The sequence below is a fragment of the Oncorhynchus mykiss genome, chromosome 24 (genome assembly GCF_013265735.2).
Source record: "Oncorhynchus mykiss isolate Arlee chromosome 24, USDA_OmykA_1.1, whole genome shotgun sequence".
NCBI classification, from domain to species: Eukaryota; Metazoa; Chordata; class Actinopteri; order Salmoniformes; family Salmonidae; genus Oncorhynchus; species Oncorhynchus mykiss.
The window spans coordinates 10,141,631-10,168,575 of record NC_048588.1 but is presented as its reverse complement, the minus strand read 5'-3'; the positions used below and the strand labels follow the sequence as shown (position 1 = coordinate 10,168,575).

Genomic DNA, 26,945 nt, shown 5'->3' with positions numbered 1-26,945 from the left:
GTGTGTGTGTGTGTGTGTGTGTGTGTGTGTGTGTGTGTGTGTGTGTGTGTGTGTGATAGAGGCACTTTGGGCTCAAGTACATCTGCCTCACCAGGCAGCCATATTGGTAGGATGTGTGTATAGACCTCCTAGCTCTAAGGTATCTGGATGACTTATGCACTGGGGTTTGACCAGGCCACAGATAGTAACAGAGATGTAGAGTTGAAGTCGGAAGTTTACATACACATTTTTCAACCACTCCACAAATGTTTTGTTAACAAACTATAGTTTTGGCAAGTCGGTTAGGACATCTACTGTGTGCATGACACAAGTCATTTTTCCAACAATTGTTTACAGACAGATTATTTCACTTATAATTCACTGTATCACAATTCCAGTGGGTCAGAAGTTTACATACACTAAGTTGACTGTGCCTTTAAACAGCTTTGAAAATTCCAGAAAATGATGTCATGGCTTCAGAAGCTTCTGATGGGCTAATTGACACCATTTGAGTCGATTGGAGGTGTACATGTGGATGTATTTCAAGACTTACCTTCAAACTCAGTGCCTCTTTGCTTGACATCATGGGGAAATCAGCCAAGACCTCAGAAAATTATTGTAGACCTCCACAAGTCTGGTTCATCCTTGGGAACAATTTCCAAATGCCTGAAGGTACCACGTTCATCTGTACAAACAATAGTACGCAAGTATAAACACCATGGGACCATGCAGCCGTCATACCGCTCAGAAAGGAGACGCGTTCTGTCTCCTAGAGATGAACGTACTTTGGTGCGAAAAGTGCAAATCAATCCCAGAACAACAGCAAAGGACCTTGTGAAGATGCTGGAGGAAACGGGTACAAAAGTATCTATATCCACAGTAAAATGAGTCCTATAATGACATAACCTGAAAGGCCGCTCAGCACGGAAGAAGCCACTGCTACAAAACCATAAAAAATCAAGACTACGGTTTGCAACTGCACATGGGGACAAAGATCGTACTTTTTGGAGAAATGTCCTCCTTTCTGATGAAACAAAAATAAAAGTGTTTGGCCATAATGACCATCGTTATGTTTGGAGGAAAAAGGGGGAGGCTTGCAAGCCGAAGAACACCATCCCAACCGTGAAGCACGGGGTGGCAGCATCATGTTGTGGAGGTGCTTTGCTGCAGGAGGGACTGGTGCACTTCACAAAATAGATGGCATCATGGGGGTAGAAAAATATGTAGACATATTGAAGCAACATCTCAAGACATCAATCAGGAAGTTAAAGCTTGGTCGCAAATGGGTCTTCCACATGGACAATGACCCCAAGCATACTTCCAAAGTTGTGGCAAGATGGCTGACCTCAATCCTATAGAACATTTGTGGGCAGAACTGAAAAAGTGTGTGCGAGCAAGGAGGCCTACAAACCTGACTCCGTTTCACCAGCTCTGTCAGGAGGAATGAGCCTAAATTCACCCAACTTATTGTGGGACCAAATTTAAACAATTTTAAGGCAGTGCTACCAAATACTAATTGAGTGTATGTAAACTTCTGACCCACTGGGAATGTGATGACAGAAATAAATAATTCTCTCCACTATTATTCTGACATTTCACATTCTTAAAATAAAGTGGTGATCCTAACTGAACTAAGACAGGGGCTTTTTACTAGGATTAAATGTCAGGAATTGTGAAAAACTGAGTTTAAATGTATTTAGCTAAGGTGTATGTAAACTTCAGACTCCAACTGTATCTCCTAATGTCATTTAAATACCACAACCATTCCTCATTTAATGAGGGGTTCGGTACAAGGTAATAGGGTTAAGGTAAAAAAAAAAAAGTATACTATTACTCAGAGTGAAATAGCAGAAATTCCTGCTTTGCAGCTTGTCCAGTTAGTGAAATCCTTGTGTGTGTGCGTGTGTGTGTGGTGTGACTACAAGGAATGACAACAGCATGGACCCGGGCTCCCTGGCCTACTCCCTCAGCCTCTTCACCAGCTGTGATGACAGGTACTTCACCTATCTCTCTCACTTATCTCTCTCTCCTTCCCTACCTCCCCTCCTCCCTCCTCAGACACGTTTGCCAGCAAGGTGGCGGCCACGCAGGACCAGCACGCTGATGCGTCGGTGGGCAACGTGACTGGCAGCAATGCGGTCAACGTGTTCCTGGGCATCGGGGTGGCGTGGTCAGTGGCGGCCGTCTACTGGAAGGTGCAGGGCAAGGAGTTCCGCGTGGACCCAGGCTCCCTGGCCTTCTCCGTCACCCTCTTCACCAGCTTCGCCTTCATCTGCATGGGCGTGCTGCTGTTCCGCCGGCGGCCCTCTATCGGGGGGGAGCTGGGCGGGCCGCGGACAGCACGCATCATCACCAGCCTCCTCTTCCTGGGCCTCTGGTTCCTCTATGTCCTCTTCTCCAGCCTGGAGGCCTACTGCCACATAGAGGGCTTTTAGAGGACACATGAGAGCAGAGACAGGGCTACTAGTCAAAACACTGATATTCATTATAGTTATTATAATACACACATCTACAACAGGACAGGGCCCAGGCCAAAGGTTGGGACCTGGTCATTATCACTGGATCGCTAATACCTAAGGGATCTGTAAACATACCCGATATACACATACACACACACTTACATACAGACACATACACACACATACTGAAACATGAACTGTACATATAACTACATGCATGCACAAACAAATGCACACGTGGTCTCTCACCAAGACCAACACACACATACAGCACTGTAACAAGGGCACCACACAGGTTACGTGTGGCCTGGATCCTGGATGACACCCAGTTAACATCAACCTCCTATTGCACACTCAAGGGTTATACACACTCACTGGACAAACGAGGAAGAGAAGGAGAGAAAAGAAAGTATTGGTCAAGGAAGTGACAAAGGAAGTAAGACTGGAGAGATTTCAAAGGAAGCATGTTCAGAATGTAAACCAGCATGTCGTAAAAGAGGGAGAGTGAAGGAGAGAAAGAGACAGGTGTGTAGAAACTAAGTGTTGCAGTGGCATTCTATTCATTCCGGCTGACTGCGTAACATGGTTTTGGGTCCAGACTGCTTTGATTGAAGCAGGGTAGAGTGCCGTGTGTTTTGCAGGGTGGGCCGTAGCTCCATCATCGTTGCAGGGAAGGCGAACCAGACTCGATCCACTCGACTCAATCCATGTCTGTGTGGCCTTAAAGCAGTATCAAGTATGACTTGAGTAAAAGTAAAAGTCACCCAGTAAAATACTACTTGTTCTAAAAGTATCTGCTTTTAAATGTACTTAATGTACAGTGGTGCAAAATGTACTCAATTGTCAGACTTGAGTAAAAATAAAAAGTGAAAGTAAATGCTAGACATCAAATTCCGTATATTAAGCAAACCAGACCGCACAATTTTCTTTTTATTTATTTTTATTTTCGGACAGCCAGGGGCACACTCCAAAACTCCGACTTCGTTTAAAAAACGTAGTATTTGTGTTTAGTGAGTCCGCCAGATCAGAGCGAGTAGAGATGATAATGTGTTATATTGATAGGTGCGTGAATTGGACCATATTACTGTCCTGCTTTTGGGTGTCAGGGAAAATGTATGGGAGTAAAAAGTAAAAAAAAAAAATTGGAATGTTGTGGAGTACAAGTAAAAGTTGTCAAAAAATAGTCATGTACAGATACCCCGAAAACTAGTAGTACTTCAAAGTATTTTTACAAAGTTACTTTACACCACTGCGTAGTAGTGGAATGGGTCCATCTTCAGTCGCTATGACAGAGCACCATGAAAATGGTTGATTAATGAGTAGGATGTTTACATTTAGCAATGGGAGATAAAACAACAACAACAACAAAACTGAAAGCCCCAAGTTGCAGTTACTGTATGGTTTCCCATACAGAGGAAGTGGGTATTACGAATGACATTAAAACAAGCTCTCAATTCTGTGTTGGTGTAAATACAATAGGAGTGTATATGTATTTGTTAGAGGGGCTTCTCTACAGATATGGTGGGATGGGGTGGCCAATAATATATATAATGCATGGGGTTCAGAAACTAGTCACCACTGTCTTACTACACAGGAAAATGACTTTTGCAGGTAGCTTGTGTAAATTATGGCTCCGAGATGAGGTATCATCCTTTCTCATAACCACAATCCCCATCCATCGAACTTTAACATAGAGTCGATCCAGAGGGATTAAATATAAATGTGCCTCCTCATCTGTGGACTTCTGAATGAAGGGAAGACGGAGTTTCTGGAGGCACGACTCTGAATAACGAAAGTCTCACACCCAGCTCTTGAGGCTCTTACTGTTGTGTCTCACTGGACTTCAGATCATAGATCTGCATTCCACTCCAGCAGACAGTAGAGTCCTCCATCACCATCATGTTTGAGACGTTGTACATTTTGAATGACCTTTCGCAACCACAATGAGAGTGAAATGATGATTTAGCAATGCAGGCACGTTGATGGTGTAAATATTATTTTATGTTACTGTCCAAGGGTGAGTTACTATCCACTGAAGCACAGCACAAAGCGACACAATCTCCTAGAATGTAGAATGCTACGACAAGAGTGTATCGCTCGCTATCTGACGTATACTTTTCAAAAACAATCCTTTACCTGAATACAGGTATAAAGTCAAACCTTTACATCTATATACTGTATCCCTTTGGCTCCACGCTTGCTCAGTGGACAGTAACTATTCATCGTTCTTTGGTGGATGAAAAGGTAAAAGCAGAGAGGGGTGGAGAGGTTGAGGGTAGCATTTGTTTGGTCCAAAAGTTATCCTATGTGAGGACATTGGCCACCTGTGTAGGACTTCAGGACCACCGAGTTCTGTACCGTGATGTTTATATTGTTGTTCATTCAATCGAAATCTGTCAATATTTGTGAAAAAAAACAAAAACACGTTGTTTGTTTGTGATACTTGTGATACTATAGCGGAGCACCTTTTTAGGTATGGAGGGCTTGTAAACCCTCTGCGGTGGAATACTGGGTAGAGATGCATGACATGACAGAATAATGGTGACAGCACAGCACCGGCATGGACAAAAAAATTATAATGCATGGGTGGTGACAAGAGAATAGTGTTTGTGTCTTTTTATGTGAGAAAGCAGAAGGTCCAGGCTGCAGCCAGACCTGTGAAGAGCATGCAGACTGCCTCTGCTCCTCACCTGTTTACAGTAAAGGCTGCCCTGAGATCAGCTCAACCCAACCCCAGCTAATTGGCCCCATATACAGCAACACTGGCCCACCATCAGCACTTAAGACCATGGCGTATAAATGATCTTATTTTGGAGTGAGGCTTACAGTACATCAATTTGTCCAACAGTTTTGGTTCAAATGCTCCTATTCTTCTGGGGTTTTTTTAACCTTTTGAAATCCAAACCTCCCCGTTTGCTTGACAGATTACATTTCAAACGGTGCGTTCTCATCAGCTACAGACTGTTATTCAGTAACTACTGATCGTCGCTACTGTAATTCTGCATCATACCCATTTAATGCCTTAAAGTCTAGTACTTACTATTTAGTCAAATTTGACTTGTCTTGTGTGTGCTTTGAGTGGGCATCAGAAACCTAATTGATTAGTGTGCAATATGTGGAACCAGTCAGCAATCTCTACTACTGAGTTAAGAAGAGTAGCAAGAGCTAATATGACTACATACAAACTGAAATGACATCTTCTTGAAAGATCAACTTAGCGATACTGTATTTACTCTGGATCTGACTCTACCATATAATATATTGTTACCCCTGCCCCAATCTCAATGAGATGAAAGTGCAATTAATAAGATAGTGGGAGATGGGGAGGGGTAGTGAACTGTTACAAGACTGTCCATGGTCCTTACATGTGGTTCAATCACCTGACTTACTGAGTCGCTAAGAAAACATGTTGAATAACAGAAGAGAACAAGGCTGACACAAAATGGAGGTGGGTTTATCTCAGTATTGCCAGGTGTTCTGAGGTGGATATGGAGAAAATAGGACACCGCAGTGAGACTCTTGAGTTAATATGCTGCACAATACTAGAGACGGATGTTATATCGTATGGGAGTTTTCCCCACTTATTTTAGAGTTCAGGATACTTGGAACTCTAGTTGAACTGTAGAGTGGTCAATCAGTACAACCAGTGAGTGATTAACATTTAAATATTACAATAGCAAACAATGGATTAAAAAGGTAATGACATTTTGGAAGTTAAGTGAGTAAAACAAATTGACCCCCTCAAAACTATAGATTTATTGATTCAAATAGTAAAGGATCTCTTGAGAATAGTCATGTATAAATATGCCCATTGTTGCTTGTATAACATATATAATATCAACAAAGATTTCAGTTACCTTGGCCCTCAGTGTTCCCCCAGTCTTTGTCAATTTTTTTAAATAAACGTCTCTTCAGATTATGTTGATAATGCTGGAAGCACCATAGATGTAGACCCAACGGTCTAGGAGGGTAATAAAGAGACATTTTGATACTTCTCTAATTGTCCAATTTGAAGACAAATTTCCCCATGAACTAGTCATTTGATGTAGCACAAACTACATGTACATTTCTGTTGCCCAGATTATTTAATTTATTTATATTTATTAAGAATATTTTATTGTTCAACGGCTCCTTGAAGCAAACCATTTGAACCGTTCCAATGCTTCAAAGAGAGTGGGAGCAATGTGCAATATAAAGCTGACTCTTCTTTGCTTTCATCTTAATGAGCAGTCAACTGGGCTCACTCGGTGGGGAGTGAAACACTTATTTTCTCCAGTGTTTGTTGCGCCCTCGGCCAACCGACATACAGATTTATTTCATTCACTTGAGATTAGCATGTTTACATACAAATTTGTAATGGACATTCCAATGAACCTTGTCAGTTTGTTCAGGGTTGCTATACATAGGATGACATTTTACAGGGCCTTTACTGTGGTCATTGGGTTGGTTATGACATACTTTTTCCTGAATTGAACTGTCTACAATGTTCAGTGTTTCGATGACTTCTATTTACCTATCTGGCCTTTGCCATTGCTGTAGATGAGATATCACTCCAAGATGTTTTATGTGCTGTAAATGCCATCCTATGTGCAAATGCATGAACATTGTGTGTTAGCATGGTCTGTTAAGGACATGTAGGTTTACATTTGGATCGGGTTATCCCAAAACAGTTTTTGGCCTGTGTGGCTGCTTGCGTGGTCTGCTCACGCTTGCAACAAACTGAGCAATGTCGACTTGGTCGAGCAGCAGGTGAATTGTCATTCTTTGATTACGTGTTAACAGTCTACTTACTTATTCACCACCTATAAAAGCTGTGAAAAGAAAGCGACTTTTCCCGTCTATGTCTGAATGTCTCTGATCATTTGGTTGTCAGTTTGTTGGAGTTTGATATTTCTGTGTCTGTGTTCGTGCCCCTCAACTTTCTGTATTGGGGTGAACCACCCCAGGTCTTGCTCTTCAATGTGTCCTTGGTGCAGTTTTATCTGTGAACCTTTCTCTCTGCCTGACATTTGTATGGAATAGTGACTGACTTAAAAGAAGATATGTGATATTTACATTTATTCAATACTGTAATAAATTATTTGAAAATTATATTACTTTTTTTTATGAAAGGATAAACAAAGGAAAAGAACAATGAAACTTGTTTTGGAGAACCAATGGCATGAGGTGTAATGTGTTCTGAAAAAACAACTATGTAATCAACTCAAGTTAACCTTATTGAATATAGTTTATTTATTTTCAACGCTTACTGTGTCTGTGTAATCATTTTATGCATGACAAGTTGAAAACAAGTCACAGACGACATTGATAACAACTTACATTACAAGTCATTGAGTACACTGCATGTTCAAGACTTTCTCTCATTATATACTGAACAAAAATATAAATGCAACATGCAACAATTTCAACGATTTTACTGAGTTACAGTTCATATAAGGAAATCAGTCAATTGAAATCCATTCATCAAGCCCTAATCTATAGATTTCACATGACTGGGAATACAGATATGCATCTGGTCACAGATACCTTAAAAAAACAAAAAAAAGGGGTATGGATCAGAAAACCTGTCCGTATCTGGTTTGACCACCATTCACCTCATGCTGCAGGACACATCTCCTTTGCATAGAGTTCATCAGGCTGTTGATTGTGGCTTGTGGAATGTTGTCCCACTCCTCTTCAATGGCTGTGCTGGGTATTGGTGGGTATTGAAGGGAACTGGAACACACCGTCATACACATTGATCCAGAGCATCCCAAACATGCTCAATGGGTGACATGTCTGATGAGTATGCTTCCAGGAATTGTGTACAGATCCTTACGACATTTGGCCGTGAATTATCATGCTGAAACCTGAGGCTATGGCGGTGAATGAATGGCACGACAATGGGCCTCAGGATCTCATCACAGTATCTCTGTGCATTCAAATTGCCATCGATAAAATGCAATTGTGTTTGTTGTCTGTAGTTTATGCCTGCCTATACCATAATCTGTTGACAACGTTGACATCAGCAAACCGCTCGCCCACACAATGCCATACATGCTGTCTGCCATCTGCCCAGTAAAGTTGTAATCGGGGTTAGTCCCATGAACACTTCTCCAGCGTGTCAGTGGCCATCGAAGGTGAGCGTTTACACACTAAAGTTGGTTACGACGCCAAACTGCAGTCAGGTTAAAACCCTGGTGAGAAGGAAGAGCACACTGATGAGCTTCCCTGAGATGGTGTCTGACAGAAATTATTCCGTTGCTCAAACCCACAGTTTCATCAGCTGTCCGGGTGGCTCGTCTCAGACCTGATAATCTCTCTTATTTCTCTCTAATTTTGTGCGCACATTTTTTACATCCCTGTTAGTGAGCATTTATCCTTTGCCAAGATAATCCATCCACCTGATAGGTGTGGCATATCAAGAAGCTGACTGAACAGCATGATCAGAGTAGAGTAGAGTGGTTACACATGGTCTGCAGTTGTGAGACCAGTTGGACATACCGCCAAATTCTCTAAAATGATGTTGAAGGTGGCTTATGGTAGAGAAATGAAAATCTCTGGCAACAGCTCTGGTGGACATTCCTGCAGTCAGCATGCCAATTGCACACTCCCTCAAAACTTGAGACATCTGTGGCATTGTGTTGTGTGACAAAACTGCACATTTTAGAGTGGTCCTTTACTATCCCCAGCACGAGGTGCACCTGTGTAATGACCATGCTGTTTAATCAGCTTCTTGATATGCCACACCTGTCAGGTGGATGGATTATCTTGGCAAGGGAGAAATGCTCACTAACGGGGATGTAACAAATGTGAGCACAAAATTAGAGAGAAATAAGATTGTGTGCATGGAATATTGTGCAAATTGTAAAGTGTTTACTGAATGGAATATTTCTGGGATCTTTTATTACACATCATGAAACACTTTACATGTTGCGTTTATATTTTTTCAGCATATCTAAAAATTAAAACATATCTGGAACATTTTAGGTATAAACTCAAGACGTCTCTCAAACCTGTATGTCAGAAAAACAACACAACACACTGTTGTGGGCCACATTACTGCGCAAGTGCATCATTGCACGGGTAGTCTGACAGAACAGTGAATGTTTGTTGGCTAGTGAAGAATTTAAAATCCTGTAAAATAAGAAATAATTTAAGACATTTCGCCCATGTTTTATTTCTGTAAATTGAGCAGAGACTGATAAATCAATCGCGGAGCTGTGGGGATAAAGGTAAACGTGCGGACGCCATTGTTACTTGAAATCGAATCTAGTGTAGCTAGCTAGTTTTGTAAGGAAGATGTAACGTTATTTTACTAGCTGTATCGTCTATGGTTAATTTGAGTGTCACTGGCGATAAAATGTCTAGCAACACTATAATAAGGAAGAAACATTGTCAGAGATAGTTAATACCCCGTTATTCACTAAAATTGCGAGCTTGGGTGTATCCATTACGCCGTTCCCGTTGCAAAACGTTTCTTAAATGAAAGCAAATTGAACAAAACGATGATGGACCTACCTGAATTTGTCCAATATAAACTATTATTTTGCTCTGCTAGCTTCCGTTTTGTTCTTAAACGGTATCCGTAATGAATACACCCATGGCTAGCTAGTTGTTTTTTTGCCTGCTACCCTTGTGCTAACGTTACGCCCCCGGTAGCTTTTATTTATAGCTAATGTTAGCTAGCTATGCTATTTATATTAGTAGCTAGTTAGCTTCATACTCTCAAGCACAGCTCAATTTTAACTAACTTTAGCTAATTAACTGGTTCATTTAGGATGTTGACAGTTTCTCCCTATTTCCTCAGGTGGGAAGATGTCATATCACTCGTCTTCTCACAGCTCTTCGCCTAACACCGATTGCAAGGTCTATGTTGGGGACTTCGTCAACGGTGCTGCTAAGGCTGAGCTAGAGCGGGCGTTCAGTTACTATGGCCCTTTACGCAGCGTTTGGGTGGCCAGACCCGCATGTTTCGCCTTTGTGGAGTATGAGGATGCCCGTGACGCAGAGGACGCAGTTAAAGGCATGGATGGAAAGTAAGTAACTTTATATTGACCTACACATCTAACAGCCCATTATGTTTTCACATCAGTTTATACATATTTTGGTTGAAGTGGTGTGTGTTCCATTTTGGGATATGAATTGTTGTAATTCAGGCCATAATCTTGCAGATGTTGCCCAGTATTACATGTTTTCTTTCATACCCTATTATCACTATATTCTTCCCTCTCTCCCTACCTCAGGGTGCTGTGCGGCTCTCGGATCCATGTGGAGCTGTCCACTGGCATGTCACGGAAGACCAAACATGACCTCCCCAGCCGTCACCACTTTGACTCTCAAGACTGCTGCTACCATTGTGGGGACAGGGGCCACTATGCCTACGACTGCTACCGTTTCAGCAGGAGGGGTGGAGGTCGTCGGAGCAGGTATTCTTCTTGCCCAATATCTGCTGGCTGCCTCTGATATACTGCCGGTAGCAGTCATAATTCTGCAAAGTTTTCCCTTTATACAACATTGTTCTTACTACATCGCAGTATTAATAAGCTTGAGAAAAATGTCACTATGTTATTGAGAAACAATTATGCACAGACAATATGCTGACCTGGTTGGATTCGTCTCAACTGCTGAGGGGCAATGCTGTCCTCTTTATACACTGCTCAAAAAAATAAAGGGAACACTAAAATAACACATCCTAGATCTGAATGAATGAAATATTCTTATTAAATATTTTTTCTTTACATAGTTGAATGTGCTGACAAAAAAAATCACACAAATTATCAATGGAAATCAAATTCATCAACCCATGGAGGTCTGGATTTGGAGTAACACTCAAGATTAAAGTGGAAAACCACACTACAGGCTGATCCAACTTTGATGTAATGTCCTTAAAACAAGTCAAAATGAGGCTCAGTAGTGTGTGTGGCCTCCACGTGCCTGTATGACCTCCCTACAACGCCTGGGCTTGCTCCTGATGAGGTGGCGGCTGGTCTCCTGAGGGATCTCCTCCCAGACCTGGACTAAAGCATCCGCCAACTCCTGGACAGTCTGTGGTGCAACGTGGCGTTGGTGGATGGAGCGAGACATGATGTCCCAGATGTGCTCAATTGGATTCAGGTCTGGGGAACGGACGGGCCAGTCCATAGCATCAATGCCTTCCTCTTGCAGGAACTGCTGACACACTCCAGACACATGAGGTTTAGCATTGTCTTGCATTAGGAGGAACCCAGGGCCAACCGCACCAGCATATGGTCTCACAAGGGGTCTGAGGATCTCATCTCGGTACCTAATGGCAGTCAGGCTACCTCTGGCGAGCACATGGAGGGCTGTGCGGCCCCCCAAAGAAATGCCACCCCACACCATGACTGACCCACAGCCAAACCGGTCATGCTGGAGGATGTTGCAGGCAGCAGAACGTTCTCCACGGCGTCTCCAGACTCTGTCACGTCTGTCACATGTGCTCAGTGTGAACCTGCTTTCATCTGTGAAGAGCACAGTGGCAAATTTGCCAATCTTGTTGTTCTCTGGCAAATGCCAAACGTCCTGCACAGTGTTTGGGTGTAAGCACAACCCCCACCTGTGGACGTCGGGCCCTCATACCACCCTCATGGAGTCTGTTTCTGACCGTTTGAGCAGACACATGCACAATTGTGGCCTGCTGGAGGTCATTTTGCAGGGCTCTGGCAGTGCTCCTCCTGCTCCTCCTTGCACAAAGGCCTGCTGCTGGGTTGTTGCCCTCCTACGGCCTCCTCCACGTCTCCTGATGTACTGGCCTGCCTCCTGGTAGCGCCTCCATGCTCTGGACACTACGCTGACAGACACAGCAAACCTACTCGCCACAGCTCGCATTGATGTGCCATCCTGGATGAGCTGCACTACCTGAGCCACTTGTGTGGGTTGTAGACGCCGTCTCATGCTACCACTAGAGTGAAAGCACCGCCAGCATTCAAAAGTGACCAAAACATCAGCCAGGAAGCATAGGAACTGAGAAGTGGTCTGTGGTCACCACCTGCAGAACCACTCCTTTATTGGGGGTGTCTTGCTAATTGCCTATAATTTCCACCTGTTGTCTATTCCATTTGCACAACAGCATGTGAGATTTGTCAATCAGAGTTGCTTCCTAAGTGGACAGTTTGATTTCACAGAAGTGTGATTGACTTGGAGTTACATTGTGTTTAAGTGTTCCCTTTTATTTTTTTGAGCAGTGTATTTCAATACTGTGGTAATATATCAGAGGAGGGGTCCTTAAACTTTTTCAGCTCGAGACCCAAATGAGAAATTGACTGTCCTCCTGTGAGCCAAATTGTCCTCCGATCCAAATGAAGTAGAAATAGTGTGTGATTTATAGATGTCTTTTCACAGAAAAACCCTGTATTAGAGACATCACATCCTGTTTCTTGTATTCCAGATCGCGGTCTCGTTCCGGATCCAGGTCACGTGGCAGCCGTTATCGATCCCGTTCCCGCAGCAATGACCGGTAAGTAAACAGAGTTTTTGCTACTGTCATTCAAACCTCTCCCTGTGCTGATACTGATCTCTCTCCTACAATACAGAGGCAGGCACCGCTCCCAATCTTATCCCAAACATCGGAAGAGGTAATTGTCTACGGTTAATTTTGCATGCTGATGACATTGCATTTTTCTTATTGTCATAGGAAGTATAGTCTACATTTCTATTCTGAGCAAGCCTGTTGTTCCTGCAAACATAATCATATGATTGTTTTCATTTAATTTATCTATTAGCTTCAAAACAGGTCATTTTCTTGAAACACTTAAAACACTTCCCACTTCCATATTAGGTCCGGCTCCCCTGTGTGGTCCAAGTCCAGGACATCTGTTAGGAGGTAAACCACGTGTGTATTACAGTTGCACAATAATTTCCTCTTGAAAGCTGTCCTGTCCATGGATCCCATCTGAAGTTGGGGTGCCTGCGTTTTTGCTCCCATGTTTTTTTTTTTTTTTGCAGTCGTTCTCGGTCAGGGTCCCGGGCCAGAGGGCGCTCGGCGTCCCGCTCTCTCTCCAGATCCCGCTCTCCCAGCCATAAGAGGAATAGGTTAGCTCTCTGCCTCGTCAACCCATACCTTCACAGCTGCTCCTGTACTGTGTAAATGCCATGACTTAAAATTATTGTCTTTGCCTTGTAGCCCATATTGTACAATACTGCTAATTATACTTCATTTGGATGATTTGGAATATTGTTTTGCAAATGTGCTGGAAGCCCCCCCCTCCCTCTTTTAATCACATTTTTCAGAGATGACCCTCCACATTCACTCAGCTTAAGTTTAGGTATATTGCTATCTGTTAGACAGGGCTAGGTGTGATCAGGTAAGTCGTGGGTAGCTGCCCCCTCAGACCAGCCTCCACCCGAAGAGCGACAACTCATCAGAGAGATGGCTACTGCTGGAGATGGGGAGGGGAAAGAAATAGTCAGGGACTCTAACACACCCCAAGCTAGAGTGAGGAACACCGTCCCACCCCCTTTATCTTTTCCAAATACCTGATTTTAATGTTATTTTCTCTTGGAGGTCCCTCTCCTAGAATGACCAGGCCAGACCTTGATTAGCTTCAGAGAGTTGCACATAGAGCTAATGAGCCTATACTCCTGAGAAACAGAGGCTGTTTGGGTGACGGCTGGGGGAGCGGGGCTCTTCTCTTTTCTCTTCTCCCTCAGATCCAGACTCAATTTGATTAGCTTCAGAGGGCGAGAGAACCTCAAAAACCCAAAATAGAAATCTGTCGTGATCAGACTCCAGTGACCAATCGCATCAGGCCTTTTTTTAAAGAGTGTGGGGAGTCGACCGACTGCAGAAGCACTGACCAGGGTCATCCTTGCTGTGTTAACGTCCTTCCTGAGGGTGAAAAGGGCTGACCAGAAATCAGCTTGCGCCGTGCTGGTTAAAGAGGTCGCCTGATGAACATTCTGACGAGACACATCCATCCTACGCGCGTACACACAGTTGTTCCACCCACCACACTCCCTCCCAGAACCCACGCACCACAGACTTGAACGCTGAGCCAAGTTCAGTCGACAAGTTAAGGCCCCTTCCCTACCGAGCCCGGCAACTTGATTAGCTTCTGAGAGGGTGAGAAAGGAGAGCTGACAAGAGATCAGACTTCAAGACCCTCCGAGTGTGTCTTCGAGTTCTAGAATCCGTCGCTACTCTGTACATGTTGTTTCTGCCACTGTCTCCAAAGGTAATGAAAACCCAAGAGTCAATGTCTTTCATGATCAGAACGCAGACGTATAGTCTGATACTCCCTAACATACTGTACACTAACATTCAACTATACAGAGCATGCACTGTCCAAATCCACAGGTGTGTGTATGTCTGTCTGTGGGTGGGTATATGAGTGTTAAATATTATCTTTGGATACATATTATCCTGGGTGTAGTGATAAGTGTAGGATTTTTTTTTTAGGGGGAATGTAGATACATTGATGGTGCTTGTCCTGATACTGTATATTAGGTCAACCTATTTGAATGTTTGCACTGTTCCCTTGGGTTTTAAATAAGTGTCTGCACATAGGTGATAGTTTACCATATCGAGGTAGGATTCTAAAGACGTGTGCTTGCAAAAGGCAAGTTTATTTTATTTGGTCAGTGTTTGTTTTGGATGCAATTCTTAGTTCAGATCCTACCATGGTCTTTTGTTTCATTGTGTGAAAATGCAAGGGATGGTTTTATCACCTCAAACCCCCTTTAAAACACCCCAGTCTCAACACCCAGCTCCTTCATTTCCTTGACCTCTGGTACTTTCACTTGTTGATTTAATTATGCAAAATTAGGGTACCCCTCCCTACATGTTATAATTAGTGGATGTTGGCGGTATCCAGTGTAGCTGTAATGTGTTGTATTTATAACGTGTCCTGAGCAAGGCAAACTGGTTGTAGTGGGACACAGTGCATTGTGGGCAGTAGTGGAAAAAGTACCCAATTGTCATACTTGAGTAAAAGTAGACCTTCATAGAAAATGACTCGGATAGCCAGGGGCAAGCTCCAACACTGACATAATTTACAAACGAAGCATGTGTTTAGTGAGTCTGCCAGATCAGAGGCAGTAGGGATGACCAGGGTTGTTCTCTTGATAAGTGTGTGAAGTGTGTGACCATTCTTCTGTCCTCCTAAGCATTCAAAATGTAATGAGTACTCTTTGGCGTCAGGTAAAATGTAGTAAAAAGTACTTTTTATTTGGGAATAAAGTGAAAGTTGTCAAATATAAATAGTGAAGTACAGATACCACTTAAGTAGTATTTTTACTTAAGTACTTTACACCACTGATTATGTGCCAGCAGGGTTGGAGCTGTGATTGGTTCTGAGATGGGTGCTGGGCTAGTTGAGTGGACATGCTGGGACAAGATGGGTGCCGGCCGGGCTGCCTGTTGATTGGACATGCTGTGTCTGCCCTGTTCTTACACCATTCTCTGTCTGTTTCAGTCGTTCCAGATCTCCAAGCCAGAAAAAGAGCCCCACCCCAGGGGAAGATTGATTTGAAGACTAAACTCGTCCCCATCCCCCTCCGACCAACTGGCTTTAGCCTTGCAGCTATTTGTTTTGTCTTTGTTCCCTGCATTGATTAGAATCTACCCCTACCTTTCTGATGCTGTATAATTACACTCTACAGGATTAGTTTCATATCTAACCATGCATCCCTTACATGATGTCACATTCCTAAAATGGCTCTTGTGTGTGTCAAAACAGTTCAAATAGCTAATTTCAGAAGTGGGATTTGTGAACCACAACTTTGTATTTGTTATTATTTCTTATCTACTATATTCAGCGTGGCATTGCGTTAAAGAGCTGTAAGATACTTTAAATGTTGCTTTCCCTTTTTTATGACACTGGCAGATTTTGGAATAAATCGACACATTAATTCAGTATTATTCTTTTGAACATTGGGAACATCTACAGAATGTGTCTTACATGGAGACGTTTTATAGTGAAAAAGGAAATGACATGGTATGTTTGCCATGAGAAATGGTTTGCAGTCAATAAGTTTTCGTTTTCAAACTTACACCCCACCTAATGCGTCGTACATAAAAACAGCCCTTAGCTGTGGCATATTTGTAATCTTGGCTCTTTTCAACCTTGCTGATTAAAGTCCATTCTCAAAAAGCTGTAACCACCTAGATCATTCGCCTGGATTGAAAATGTATTTATTGTAGAAATAAAGATGATCTTCACTTTATTTTTTACAGATAACAGATCAATACAGTAGTAGTGGTTTGAGCTCTGACTATAAGATAAATTGGTGATGGCGTTATTGACGTGCCTTTTAGGCCAATTGGAAACCGCAGCGGACTCTTCAAGGCGGGCCCATGTGTGTGTCTCAATACTTTCCCGTCCATTTCATACGGTCGCTGCTACCAACCTTATTAACTGGGACAACATGGCTATGGCAGGCCGTTATTACGAAGGCGGCAGGGCAACGAAAAGACTAAAAACCAACGACGGAATGACAACGGTAAATGATGAACGCTGATTTCTGTGATATAGCAAAATGCATTTAAGCACATGCATTGCAATGTACTCTTTAAATAACAATCTCACATACTCATGACGCGGCGTTTCAAAAAATATATTGCACCCAGCAACGTTAGCTAGCTCGCTTTCCCTTGTTCCACGATGTTAAACCTTTCGTTCTGTGTGTATGTTTAGCTTAAATTGTCCGTGGAGTAAACAGATCTCAATGTAGCTAGTTAGCTAACTGGCTAGCTAGTTGTTTTTCCAACAATTGTCTAGCTAACGTTAGCTGGCCTTTTTTTCCGTTTGAATGGATGGGAGAGTGCAATTCAGGCCACGCCACAAATCATACAGTAGCTAACGTTAGCTAGCAGTAGCGTTATTGCTTTGTTCTAGCTTAGCGGTTTCGTTTTGCCAAGCAACGAACACGAGTGGGTGTGTTAAATTGAAATAAACCTAGTAAGATGCATTATTGACTCGTTCTTTGATGTAGTCGGTAACTAGTTAGCGAGCTAATTAGTTTGCTACTTTAGCCAGTAAAATGTTTAACGTTCTCGAAATGCACCTTATCGGGGGCCATGTTCTCGTAATATTAGGGATAACAAAATACATTTCCTCACTAATATTCCCAACAGTTTAAACTGAATAGTTACCCCTACTTCATGACATTACACATTAATAGCTGTCCGTGGTGAAGGAAGTTTGAACTCCGCCAACGTAGTTTAGCAAAGCAGGCTTTGTGGAATTCAGCTCTGACCAAGTTTTTTATTTTATCTAACAAGGATAGTTAGTTAACAAATTGTTATTCGATTTAACTCGGGCTCCCGAGTGGTGCAGCGGTCTGAGGCGCTTCATATCAGTGCTAGAGACGTCACTACAGACACCCTGGTTCGAATCCAAGCTGTATCACGTGATTGGGAGGCCACAGGGCAGCGCACAATTGGCCCAGCGTCGTCCAGGTTGGGCCTGTGTATGCATCATTGTTGATAAGAATGTGTTCTTAACTGGCTTGCCAAGTTAAATAAAATAACTTGTGTTTAGCCTCTGTGGTTGCGTGCCTTTGTCGGAATCCATACGTAAAAAAATATCAAATAACGATAACCGGCTTTCGTTGAGATTCAATGGACACAGTCGGTGGTTGTATTTGGTTAACGTTTATTGGATTAGTGTGGATTTCAGCACGCAACAGCACAGGGCATGGCTACCATAGCCTTTCATAGTTTTTATTTGTAAATATTTTTAAATATTGACCTTGATGAATCAATGTAGTCGGTGCTGAATTATGCAAAGCCTGGTCTCAACTCAATTTATTTCACCGTGTAGTTGAGTTTAGTCAGCTAGCTACATACATTGGAGTCCTCAATTCTTATAAAGCATGCTATGAGCTAAACGGGAAACATGAGTTTATTGCTTGAATTTTTTTTAAAAAACTAGGCAAGTCAGTTAAGAAATCATTCTTATTTACAATGTCGGCCTCCTGCGGGGACAGGGGCTGGGATTAAAAATAAAATAAATAAACATAGGACAAAACACACACATGACAAGACACTACATAAAGAGAGACCTAAGAGGACAACACAGCATGGCAGCAACGCATGAACACAGCATGGTAGCAACACAACATGGCAGCATCATAATACATGGTACAAACACTATTGGGCACAGTCAACAGCACAAAGGGGCAAGAAGGCAGAGACAACAATGCATTATGAGAAGCAGCCACAACTGTCTGTAAGTGTCCATGATTGAGTCATTGAATGAAGAGATGGAGATAATGGGCCTGTTCTTTTTTGCAGGAGGGCTATGATGACCCACATAAGACGCTTCCCTCTCCAGTTGTGCATGTGCGGGGCTTGGTGGACGGCATTACGGAGGCTGACCTTGTGGAGGCTCTGCAGGAGTTTGGAGCTATTAGGTGATGAATATGCACATTGAGTAACTGTCTGCTTTAAAAAATATCTGCATGTTTCTTCTTCACGACAACGGGAAAATGGCTCGTGCAGAAGCAGACTGCCCGTACTTCACTTACAATGCACACATTTCACGGTCAAAATTTTGCTCCACACAATGCAACCATTCATAGTTGGTTACTGTTAAATCGGTGATCGCTATCTTTAACTCAGAAGACAAGCCTGCACACCCAGAAGCTCCTCTAACACAATTGATTCAGCTGCCGTTCCCGATGAGCATCTAGAATCCGGTGGGTGGGAGCAGTGCTGAAACAAAAGCCAGCTCACCCAGAAGCACTCCAGGGGAGGCTAGGTCACCTCTGGTCTGTAAGCAAAGCAAGTAAAGAAACGGTGTCCTGTTGACTTGGTTATGCGTCCTCCATTAATATAACTGTTTTGTTTACAGCTATGTGGTGGTTATGCCCAAGAAGCGTCAAGCCCTGGTTGAGTACGAGGATCTGAATGGGTCGTGTACTGCTGTGACGTATGCCAATGACAACCAGATCTACATTTCCGGGCACCCAGCCTTTGTCAACTACTCCACCAGCCAGAAGATCTCCCGGCCAGGCGACCCGGATGATTCTAGAAGTGTCAACAATGTGCTACTTCTCACCATCATGAACCCAATCTACCCCGTTACCACGGTAAAGTGCGGGCCACCTCTACCTAACCTGTTGATTTTGTTGTGCTGTGTACTTCAATATTATTTCTGATTATGTGAATTACTTGTCTACAGGATGTGCTCTACACGGTCTGCAATAACTGCGGCCCTGTCCACAGGATTGTCATCTTCCGGAAGAATGGTGTTCAGGCCATGGTGGAATATCCTTTGCCGCTCGTTTTTTGTTGTTGAAAATGTAGGTGTTTTGTGAAACAGTTGCATGCTCTCTGGTAATCCTGGGTGAAACTAAAACTTATGGAATTTTAAATTGACACACTGTCTCTACATACCATGTCAAGCAATCTGCATTCTGGAACATGTCATTTGTTTGTAGCACATACTGTATGTGATGATCGATAGACTATTTACCTGAATTCTTTATATTTAAAAAAAAAAAAAAAAAAAAATTATTAGCACAAAGCAATAAGTGCCGGAATTACCGGAACGTGTTATGGTGTCTGCGTGAGGTGCTGTTCTCAGAACTGTAGTCTGCATGTCCTTTCCTTGACTCCCAACACGTTTGATTCGGTGCAGAGTGCACAGAGGGCGAAGGCCTCCCTCAACGGGGCAGACATCTACTCTGGCTGCTGCACCCTGAAGATCGAATATGCCAAGGTAGAGGAACATGCACATCCATAGCGCTGAAGAGCTTCTAGTGTTCCATGAAATGGACTGAAAAATGCTTTGATGGAATTAATTTGTATGTTCTCCCACAGCCAACTCGTCTCAATGTGTTCAAGAATGACCAGGACACTTGGGACTACACCAACCCCAACCTGGGTGGTCAAGGTAACGCATACAGCCATCTGTGGTCCTTGCTGACACTACCAGCACCCTTACTGCCACTGTGGGGGAGGGAAGGGGGGGTTGGGTGGTAGACCTTCAGGGGTAATGCCACTGAGCACAGGAAGTGCTCCTTTAACCAGCTCAATATCCAACTCCTTCAAATGGTCGCAGGGCTGGGTTGGTATCTTTCTCACCAGCTGTAATATTGGTTTAGCAGTTAACTCTTGTCTTGGGCTCCATTTCAGTGGCATTATAACTGAAGTGATGATACACTGTCCGTCGCACAGCTAGACACGCTAGGGATGAAAGGAGCAGCTGAATGGCCAGATATTCTTCACTAGAGACTAGTTATTGCTCAAGGCTTTTACTTGTACACCTATTTAGGAAAAATAAATGTAAAAAAGTGACCTCCTTAACCCAGTGCTATCAGATCTAATGGTAAGTGGGCACCAAGGGTACCAAATCAAGGTCCCGTGAGTTCTGGCATGCATCTTTTCTAGTTTGGAGATGACTGACTTGCAACCGAAGCTTGGGAATGTAATAAAACTACCTGACGAAGCAGTCATTTTTTTGCTCATTCATTGTGAGAGAAGGAAGCATTCTAGAATGTTGCTTGTAAATCTCACCACTGAGCCATTCATGTCATACATTCTTGTCTGAATATCTGCTTGATGGCTTCTCAGCAGTGTCTGATACAGTGACATTATGCCTGTGTAAAAATATACTTATACATACTGAGTGATCTGTATTATTTTTGCCATGGCAACCAATCTGATGCACTGCCCATGGATACATCAAGTTGTAAGACTAGACAGCCTGAGCATAGATACCCACTTGAGTCTCTTGTGAAGCTGGGTCTACTGACAGCCAATTGCTCATTTCATTCCCAGTGCACTTGCCAATGTTTAGATCTGTTCATCTATACAGGCTACTTTAAGCATAGACTATACTGCAAAACAAAAGCCACTCTAGCTTCTCGTCGGAATACCTTGGAGCAACACATTTCCATATATGCATCGGAGACACATTGTTGCCATCAACACTACTCTCAACACCACCTCAACCTCACCGCTCCTACGTCAATAAGGACACATCCACTTGCAACCGCATAGCTCCAAAGCCACGAAGACATCCCCTATACCTTTTCTATGGCATGACACATTTTCCATGGGGGGTTTGGTTGCTAGTACATTGGCACTAAGCTGTGCTTTCCACACCCTCCCAGTTTTGAGACCCCAGCAAGACATGCCTGACACATTGAAACACGCCATCACCCAGGTCTCACCTGCAAGTCATCACCTGATACACATCCACAGGAGACCCACCCTATAAAGACAACATCCAGAGACCTGTAGTGACGAGCATGCTCACACAAACACAAAACAGATGAACCATACTGATACAAACCAGTTGCTCAAGACTACACAGCCCTGTCCTGTTCTCTGTACCTGCCTGTCTTTGGTGGTGCAGGTGGTTTTGCTCTCTTGTGCTCTGCTCCTGGTGTTTAATATATCAAACACTACTCAAAACCCTCCACTCCTGTTGCCGCACTGACTCCATAGATGATTCGCACCGTCACTGTCAGGCTGTAGCCAGTCACATGGGAAGGAATACAACAGACAACTGATGAAGACACTACAAACATGAACAAGCATACGCACATTCAGACAGGCCATATTTTTCTCCTCATATATGCATACCTCATGGAGTCGGGTGTTCTGTTTTGCCCCTTCTCTTTCCCCCCTCCTTTCCTCTCTCTACTGTTCTTGCAACATGCATCCCTGTCTAGTTTCTCCATCTTTTTCTGAATGCAGCTCTTTTGTGGAAATTTGACCTTTTTTAGTACCTGTGTAACACCTTCCATGTGACGCAGGTCTGGAAATTTGCGCCTAATGAGGACCCAGGTCTGAAATGTGCCAAATGGCTGCTTTACGGCCTGCCATTGGCGTGTGTTCGATAAGACACTTGGAGAGTGGACCACCAACCACAATGGAAATTGCCACAAAAAAGGGGCAGAAATGCGACTAAGGTGGAAATGTTCATCCAAAGGGGAGTGGAGTGAAAGGATGAAATGAACACGGAGAGAAGTAATGGACCCACTGCCAAATAACAGCCAGTGTCTCCGGCCTCAATCTTTGTCCCCCAATATATCCATGCTGTAAGTAAACTGATCCCCAGTTTGTTACACGACACATGTTCCATTTCTTACACTCGGGATGTCTTCAAAAATATATTGTGATATTGTCGTCCTTGAAGGTATTTTTGTTATTTTTCTGATTTTATATGGTGTTCCACTCCCCCTGTTCTCAGTGACACCATATTTCCCCTTGGAGGGGACTTGTGCTTTCCCTGTGGGCATTTTGTCCTCTGTTGAATGACTTGTCTGAATAAAGCTGGTGTTTGGGTGGCTCTCCACTAAGGGGCTATATGTAGCATTTAAATGTTTCGAGACTTGTAGGTAGAATTGAAATGTGACGTATTTGTATATCCTAGTTACGGTATGGAGATAATGGACTGACTGTATTAAAATAGTTTAAATAGTAGAATGTTGAAACGGTCCGATTTTAAGTGCACCAGTGATGCTTTTCTTAATTTTGATCAACTATCCATGTGTGGGTGAATGTTAAATCTGGCCTGAATTTAATGTGTATGAGATGTGTACCTGTACAGATGCAGAAGCTGATGGCAATGGGAGCAATGCTGGAGGTGTGTTTGCAGATTTCTGTTGGCTTCATTCTCACCCACCTCGTTCTCCCTTATACCATATGCTAAAACATTTAAAATGGAGGATTTATCTAGAGTTCAGGATTGTTTACTTGTTAGCATTTGTTAATTCATTCTTAGCTGTAGTAATAAGTTTGTTGATTTAACATTCATTTTGTCATAGAAACTTATCCAACCTTTGGCATCAAAATGCCATGACTGAAGCAGCAGTAGATATACTATGGAGATGTTTTTGTTCAGTGGTTAGTGTGCGTTCTCTAGATGTGGAGGTTGTCTTGTGTGCTCTCCTTAATTCTAATTGAACATCCGCTACTGCGCTGCGTTGTCCTGTTTCTTTCCAAATGATCTATCGCTCTTCCTCCCCTCTTTTTCCTTCCTCTGCCTCCTGCCTTCATCACCTCTCAGAAGATGGGAGTGCCAACCCCAACAAGCGTGTGAGAGCGCCGGCTCTGCTGGGAGACCACCCTCCAGAGTACGGTAAGGCTTTAGGCCCAGGGGGGGGGCGCACACGGGCTGGCCCTTTTGTAGTGCTCTCCTCACCCTAAATTCACCTGCAAAGTGCCGGTGGTGGGTAAAAATGTATGACTAAAAATGGGTACCCCGCAGTGGCAGCGAAGTGGTGTGGTACATTTTCTTAGCTCACCTAATGGAATGTGCCAACCTTTCATCAAAACCAAATGTTTTCGTTATGGTGAAATTGACCACTTTGGAATGTCTACCCTTTATCCCTATCAAGCCATGTTTCCTGTTTGAGCCTGTGGTCCCTTGTGTTCCCAGCTGGTGGTTACCATGGATATGACGAAAGCGGTTATGGTCCCCCGCCCCCCCCACACTACAGCGAGGGCCGTCGCATGGGTCCTCCCATGAGGGGACGAGGGGGGGCACACAGCTACGGTGGGGGACCTGGCTACGGCCCTCCCCCTCCACCCCCCGGCGAGTACAGTGCCCACGCAGACTCCCCTGTAGTCATGGTCTACGGTCTGGAGCCTGCCAAGATGAATGCAGATAAGGTGTTCAACGTTTTCTGTCTCTACGGCAATGTGGAGCGGGTAAGTGTGGAGGGAAAGGAGGCAAGCCATATCAGTTATTTCCACAAGAGCCTGCTGGTATTGAGTGACTCCATATATCTGGTCCCCTACCTCAGGTGAAGTTTATGAAGAGTAAGCCAGGAGCAGCCATGGTGGAGATGGGAGACTGTTACGCTGTGGATCGGGCCATCACTCACCTCAACAACAACTTCCTGTTTGGACAGAAGCTCAACGTCTGGTAAGATGAATATCTGAAATGCCTATTCATTCAGTGCCTTGTCATGTAAAGTTAGTGCTTAATCTTATTCGCTGCCTCTTGCCATAATAAGTGACTGTTCTGTGAGGCTTGTACAAGTTCCGTCTCATGCTCTTTTCCCTTTGTAGTGTGTCTAAGCAGCAGGCCATCATGCCCGGACAGTCTTACGAGCTGGAGGACGGCAGCACCAGCTTTAAGGACTTCCACGGCTCCCGCAACAACCGCTTCACCTCCCCAGAACAGGCTGCCAAGAACCGCATTCAGCACCCCAGCAGCGTCCTGCACTTCTTCAACGCCCAGCCAGACTCGTCCGTAGAGATTTTCACTCAGGTGAGCCCCAAAGCATGCTGATGAACCATTGTATGTAGGGAGCAGTGAAATAAAGACCCAATGTGCCTACAAAACAAATCATCAGTTGACTGCTGCCTTGTTGTTTTCAGATCTGTGAAGAGGTTTGTGTCAAAGCCCCTGCAAACATCAAACTTTTCACGGGAAAGAGTAAGTGTACATTTTAATGTCATTTTGAAACCACATACTATTTGGTATGCATGACAGTGGTGCTAAACTGAGTTGGGCTGTCTTATTAGGTGCAGGTCCAGGTGAGCGCAGCTCTTCAGGGCTGTTGGAGTGGGAGTCGATCAACGACGCCATGGAAGCCTTGTCCATGATAAACCACTACCAGATGAAGAACGCAAGTAAGTGTTTAAGCACTAAGCCTATATATAAAGTAATTTCACTGTTTATTCAAATGGTGTAGGGTGGTGATTGCTGTTTTCTAATAGCTTCCGTCTTTGTCTCTTCAGCTGGCCCGTACCCATACACCCTCAAGCTGTGCTTTTCTACAGCTCAGCATGCAACCTAAACAGCCACCACAATCATGGACAATGTTCCACATCAAACCATCGTCCCTACAGTCTTCACCCCTATTTTGACCATGTCTGTTTTAGGCAGTTAATGAGTTTGTCCGCAGTCATATCGGTTTGTCCTTATTTGATATTGAGCTCATAAAATCGAGTTGTGTGAACTGGTAAAGTAGATTGTTTTTATTCCTGATGGATGAAATAAGGAAAGGCTTTTGTATAAGTATTGTTTTGCATCTTTTATTACTCCGTGTGTTTTTTGTTTTATCTCTTCCTGCTCAGTACCATGCCTCTACAAGTCTGTATTTGGAGGAAGGAGTGTTTTATTTGGTTGGAAAACATCAATTTCAAGTAATGTATCTTTTGAGAGCCCTCAATAAAGGAACTTTATTCCAGATTGCCAGTTAACAATTCGGTTGTTCAATTATACAACTAACAACTATTGTACGAATTCTAACGTTATCCTGTATTTGTTCTGTTAAATTATTTCCCCCATAATTGGATAGAAACGCTAATCTATCCTGCCCCATGGAATGCTTTTTTTAAAAAGCCTTTCTCCATCCCGTAACTCAAATGTTACGGCGCCTAGAATAATGGAACAGATATTGAGATTGTCGTATTTACAGCATGGGTTCTTTTGTTCACAGTAATAGTGAACACCGTTGTCTGCTTTCCTGTATATTTTTTGCATTAGGCTAGCTTTGAAAAACAATACTTGACAGCCAGTTAGCTGCCGTACTACAACTGACAAGTCACGTTAGACCGACTGCGCCTTTCGTTTGTTTCCTTACTCTCGAGTTGATTTAGTCAAATGGCAATACCATTATTTACCCGATCAGCGCTCATGAAAAGTAAGTGTACAGAATTGAGTGTAAAATGCATGGGGTTGTCCGCTCTAAAACGTTGCTAACTTTAGCTAAATGTATGTTTTGTGCACAGGTCGCATCCATTCAATTAGCAAGGCTAGCCACCCGACATCAAAGTCATTGGCAACATAATTATTGGAGACCGGGACCAGATTCGCTAGCTAGCTACTGTAGTTAACTAATTTGGCCATAGGTTACTTATATCAACACTGTTGGCTAAATTGCTAGCTAATAGCTAACTCCAGCTAATGTAAACTGTGTTTGGTTAGCGTCTTGGCTAAGTAGGTGAAAGTTGAATACTATGCAACACTATTCTGTATAGGGGTGGATAGCAAGGTGGTTAAGCAGGTCTTGGGTCAAAAACAGTGCAAATAACTATTGAACTAATTCAATGAATTTTTCTTTGTATTTGATTTGTATTCTATCAACCCTGTTCCCTACCTCTCATTTGGGTGCTGATCATCAGACAGGAGTCTGTGGCTACCTGGTCTCAGTGCTGTAAGGGCCTTTTCTTCTCCTGGGGGCCCCACTCCTTTTACCACCCTGTCTGTTAGTCAACCTGCAACCTGCCACAGCTGTCACTCACATAGAGCTGCACTGACCAGAGAAATGCAATGCCACGAATAAAGCCTTCTGGGGGTAACACCTGGCCCAAACACCACTACTTGAACACAGCTGAAGCGTTCCTGTTTCTAGTTGTACTTTTGTGTAATCCAGCATTACAGCACTGTGTTCATGAATTTATGTGAATCCTATTTTTCTTAAATGTGTTTTCTCTTCCACCGTACATTCCCATTTTCTCTCAGAGAAATGGTGGAGTGCTTTACACAGATAGCTGGGGACCCAGATTGCCGGGTGGTTGTTGTCTCAGGTGCTGGAAAAGTTTTTACAGCTGGTAAGATGTTTCCCAAAGGCTTACAATTGTCTCATGTTGAACTG

The 26,945-nt window shown here is 43.4% G+C and overlaps 3 protein-coding genes and 1 long non-coding RNA gene across 12 annotated transcripts in view; 3 read left to right on the top strand and 1 right to left on the bottom strand.

Moving 5' to 3' along the window:
• LOC110503317 (sodium/calcium exchanger 2) overlaps positions 1-7,682 on the top strand; it is a 102,537-nt gene extending 94,855 nt beyond the window's left edge. Inside the window, exon 13 of the mRNA XM_036961149.1 lies at positions 2,038-7,682. Within this exon, the coding sequence (XP_036817044.1) occupies positions 2,038-2,414 (377 nt within the window). The 3' untranslated portion in view covers positions 2,415-7,682. The remainder of the gene's footprint in view (positions 1-2,037) is intronic.
• On the bottom strand, positions 7,645-10,307 carry LOC118944010. Its single transcript, XR_005039297.1, has 2 exons — positions 10,172-10,307; positions 7,645-8,614 (listed from the first exon to the last, which is right to left on the bottom strand). It is a non-coding gene; the product is annotated as an uncharacterized LOC118944010 (long non-coding RNA).
• LOC110503706 (serine/arginine-rich splicing factor 7) lies at positions 9,434-16,286 on the top strand. 7 transcript variants are annotated; one of them, XM_036961153.1, is made up of 8 exons: positions 9,434-9,652; positions 10,236-10,456; positions 10,664-10,846; positions 12,826-12,894; positions 12,971-13,012; positions 13,216-13,260; positions 13,383-13,520; positions 15,851-16,286. In XM_036961153.1, the coding sequence occupies exons 2-8, from the start codon at positions 10,236-10,238 to the stop codon at positions 15,900-15,902; spliced, it is 750 nt and encodes a 249-aa protein (XP_036817048.1). In that variant the 5' UTR covers positions 9,434-9,652; the 3' UTR covers positions 15,903-16,286. The 7 variants fall into 7 exon arrangements, with proteins under 7 accessions (XP_036817048.1, XP_036817047.1, XP_021437851.2 ...); XM_036961152.1 differs by having other exon boundaries at positions 10,209-10,456; XM_021582176.2 differs by having other exon boundaries at positions 9,438-9,652; positions 10,228-10,456.
• On the top strand, positions 15,482-25,548 carry LOC110503705 (heterogeneous nuclear ribonucleoprotein L). 3 transcript variants are annotated; one of them, XM_021582172.2, is made up of 14 exons: positions 15,483-16,877; positions 18,673-18,791; positions 19,232-19,469; positions 19,562-19,647; positions 20,005-20,101; positions 20,203-20,275; positions 22,943-22,978; positions 23,402-23,473; positions 23,774-24,045; positions 24,141-24,262; positions 24,409-24,610; positions 24,721-24,778; positions 24,868-24,975; positions 25,084-25,548. In XM_021582172.2, exons 1-14 carry the CDS (start codon positions 16,668-16,670, stop codon positions 25,140-25,142), a joined length of 1,752 nt encoding a protein of 583 aa, XP_021437847.2. In that variant the 5' UTR covers positions 15,483-16,667; the 3' UTR covers positions 25,143-25,548. The 3 variants fall into 3 exon arrangements, with proteins under 3 accessions (XP_021437849.2, XP_036817046.1, XP_021437847.2); XM_021582174.2 differs by lacking the exon at positions 22,943-22,978 and having other exon boundaries at positions 15,482-16,877; XM_036961151.1 differs by lacking the exons at positions 22,943-22,978; positions 23,402-23,473 and having other exon boundaries at positions 15,482-16,877.
• The last annotated feature ends 1,397 nt before the right edge of the window (positions 25,549-26,945 follow it).

Bases quoted from the DNA above. Each gene is read 5' to 3' on its own strand.
- LOC110503706 (XM_036961153.1), top strand. From the start codon at position 10,236: ATGTCATATCACTCGTCTTCTCACAGCTCTTCGCCTAACACCGATTGC. The intron at 10,457-10,663 runs GTAAGTAACTTT...TCCCTACCTCAG, and splicing joins GTTAAAGGCATGGATGGAAA to GGTGCTGTGCGGCTCTCGGA. The intron at 10,847-12,825 runs GTATTCTTCTTG...CTTGTATTCCAG, and splicing joins GGTGGAGGTCGTCGGAGCAG to ATCGCGGTCTCGTTCCGGAT.
- LOC110503705 (XM_021582172.2), top strand. From the start codon at position 16,668: ATGGCGTTATTGACGTGCCTTTTAGGCCAATTGGAAACCGCAGCGGAC. The intron at 23,474-23,773 runs GTAAGGCTTTAG...TTGTGTTCCCAG, and splicing joins AGACCACCCTCCAGAGTACG to CTGGTGGTTACCATGGATAT. The intron at 24,046-24,140 runs GTAAGTGTGGAG...CCCCTACCTCAG, and splicing joins TCTACGGCAATGTGGAGCGG to GTGAAGTTTATGAAGAGTAA.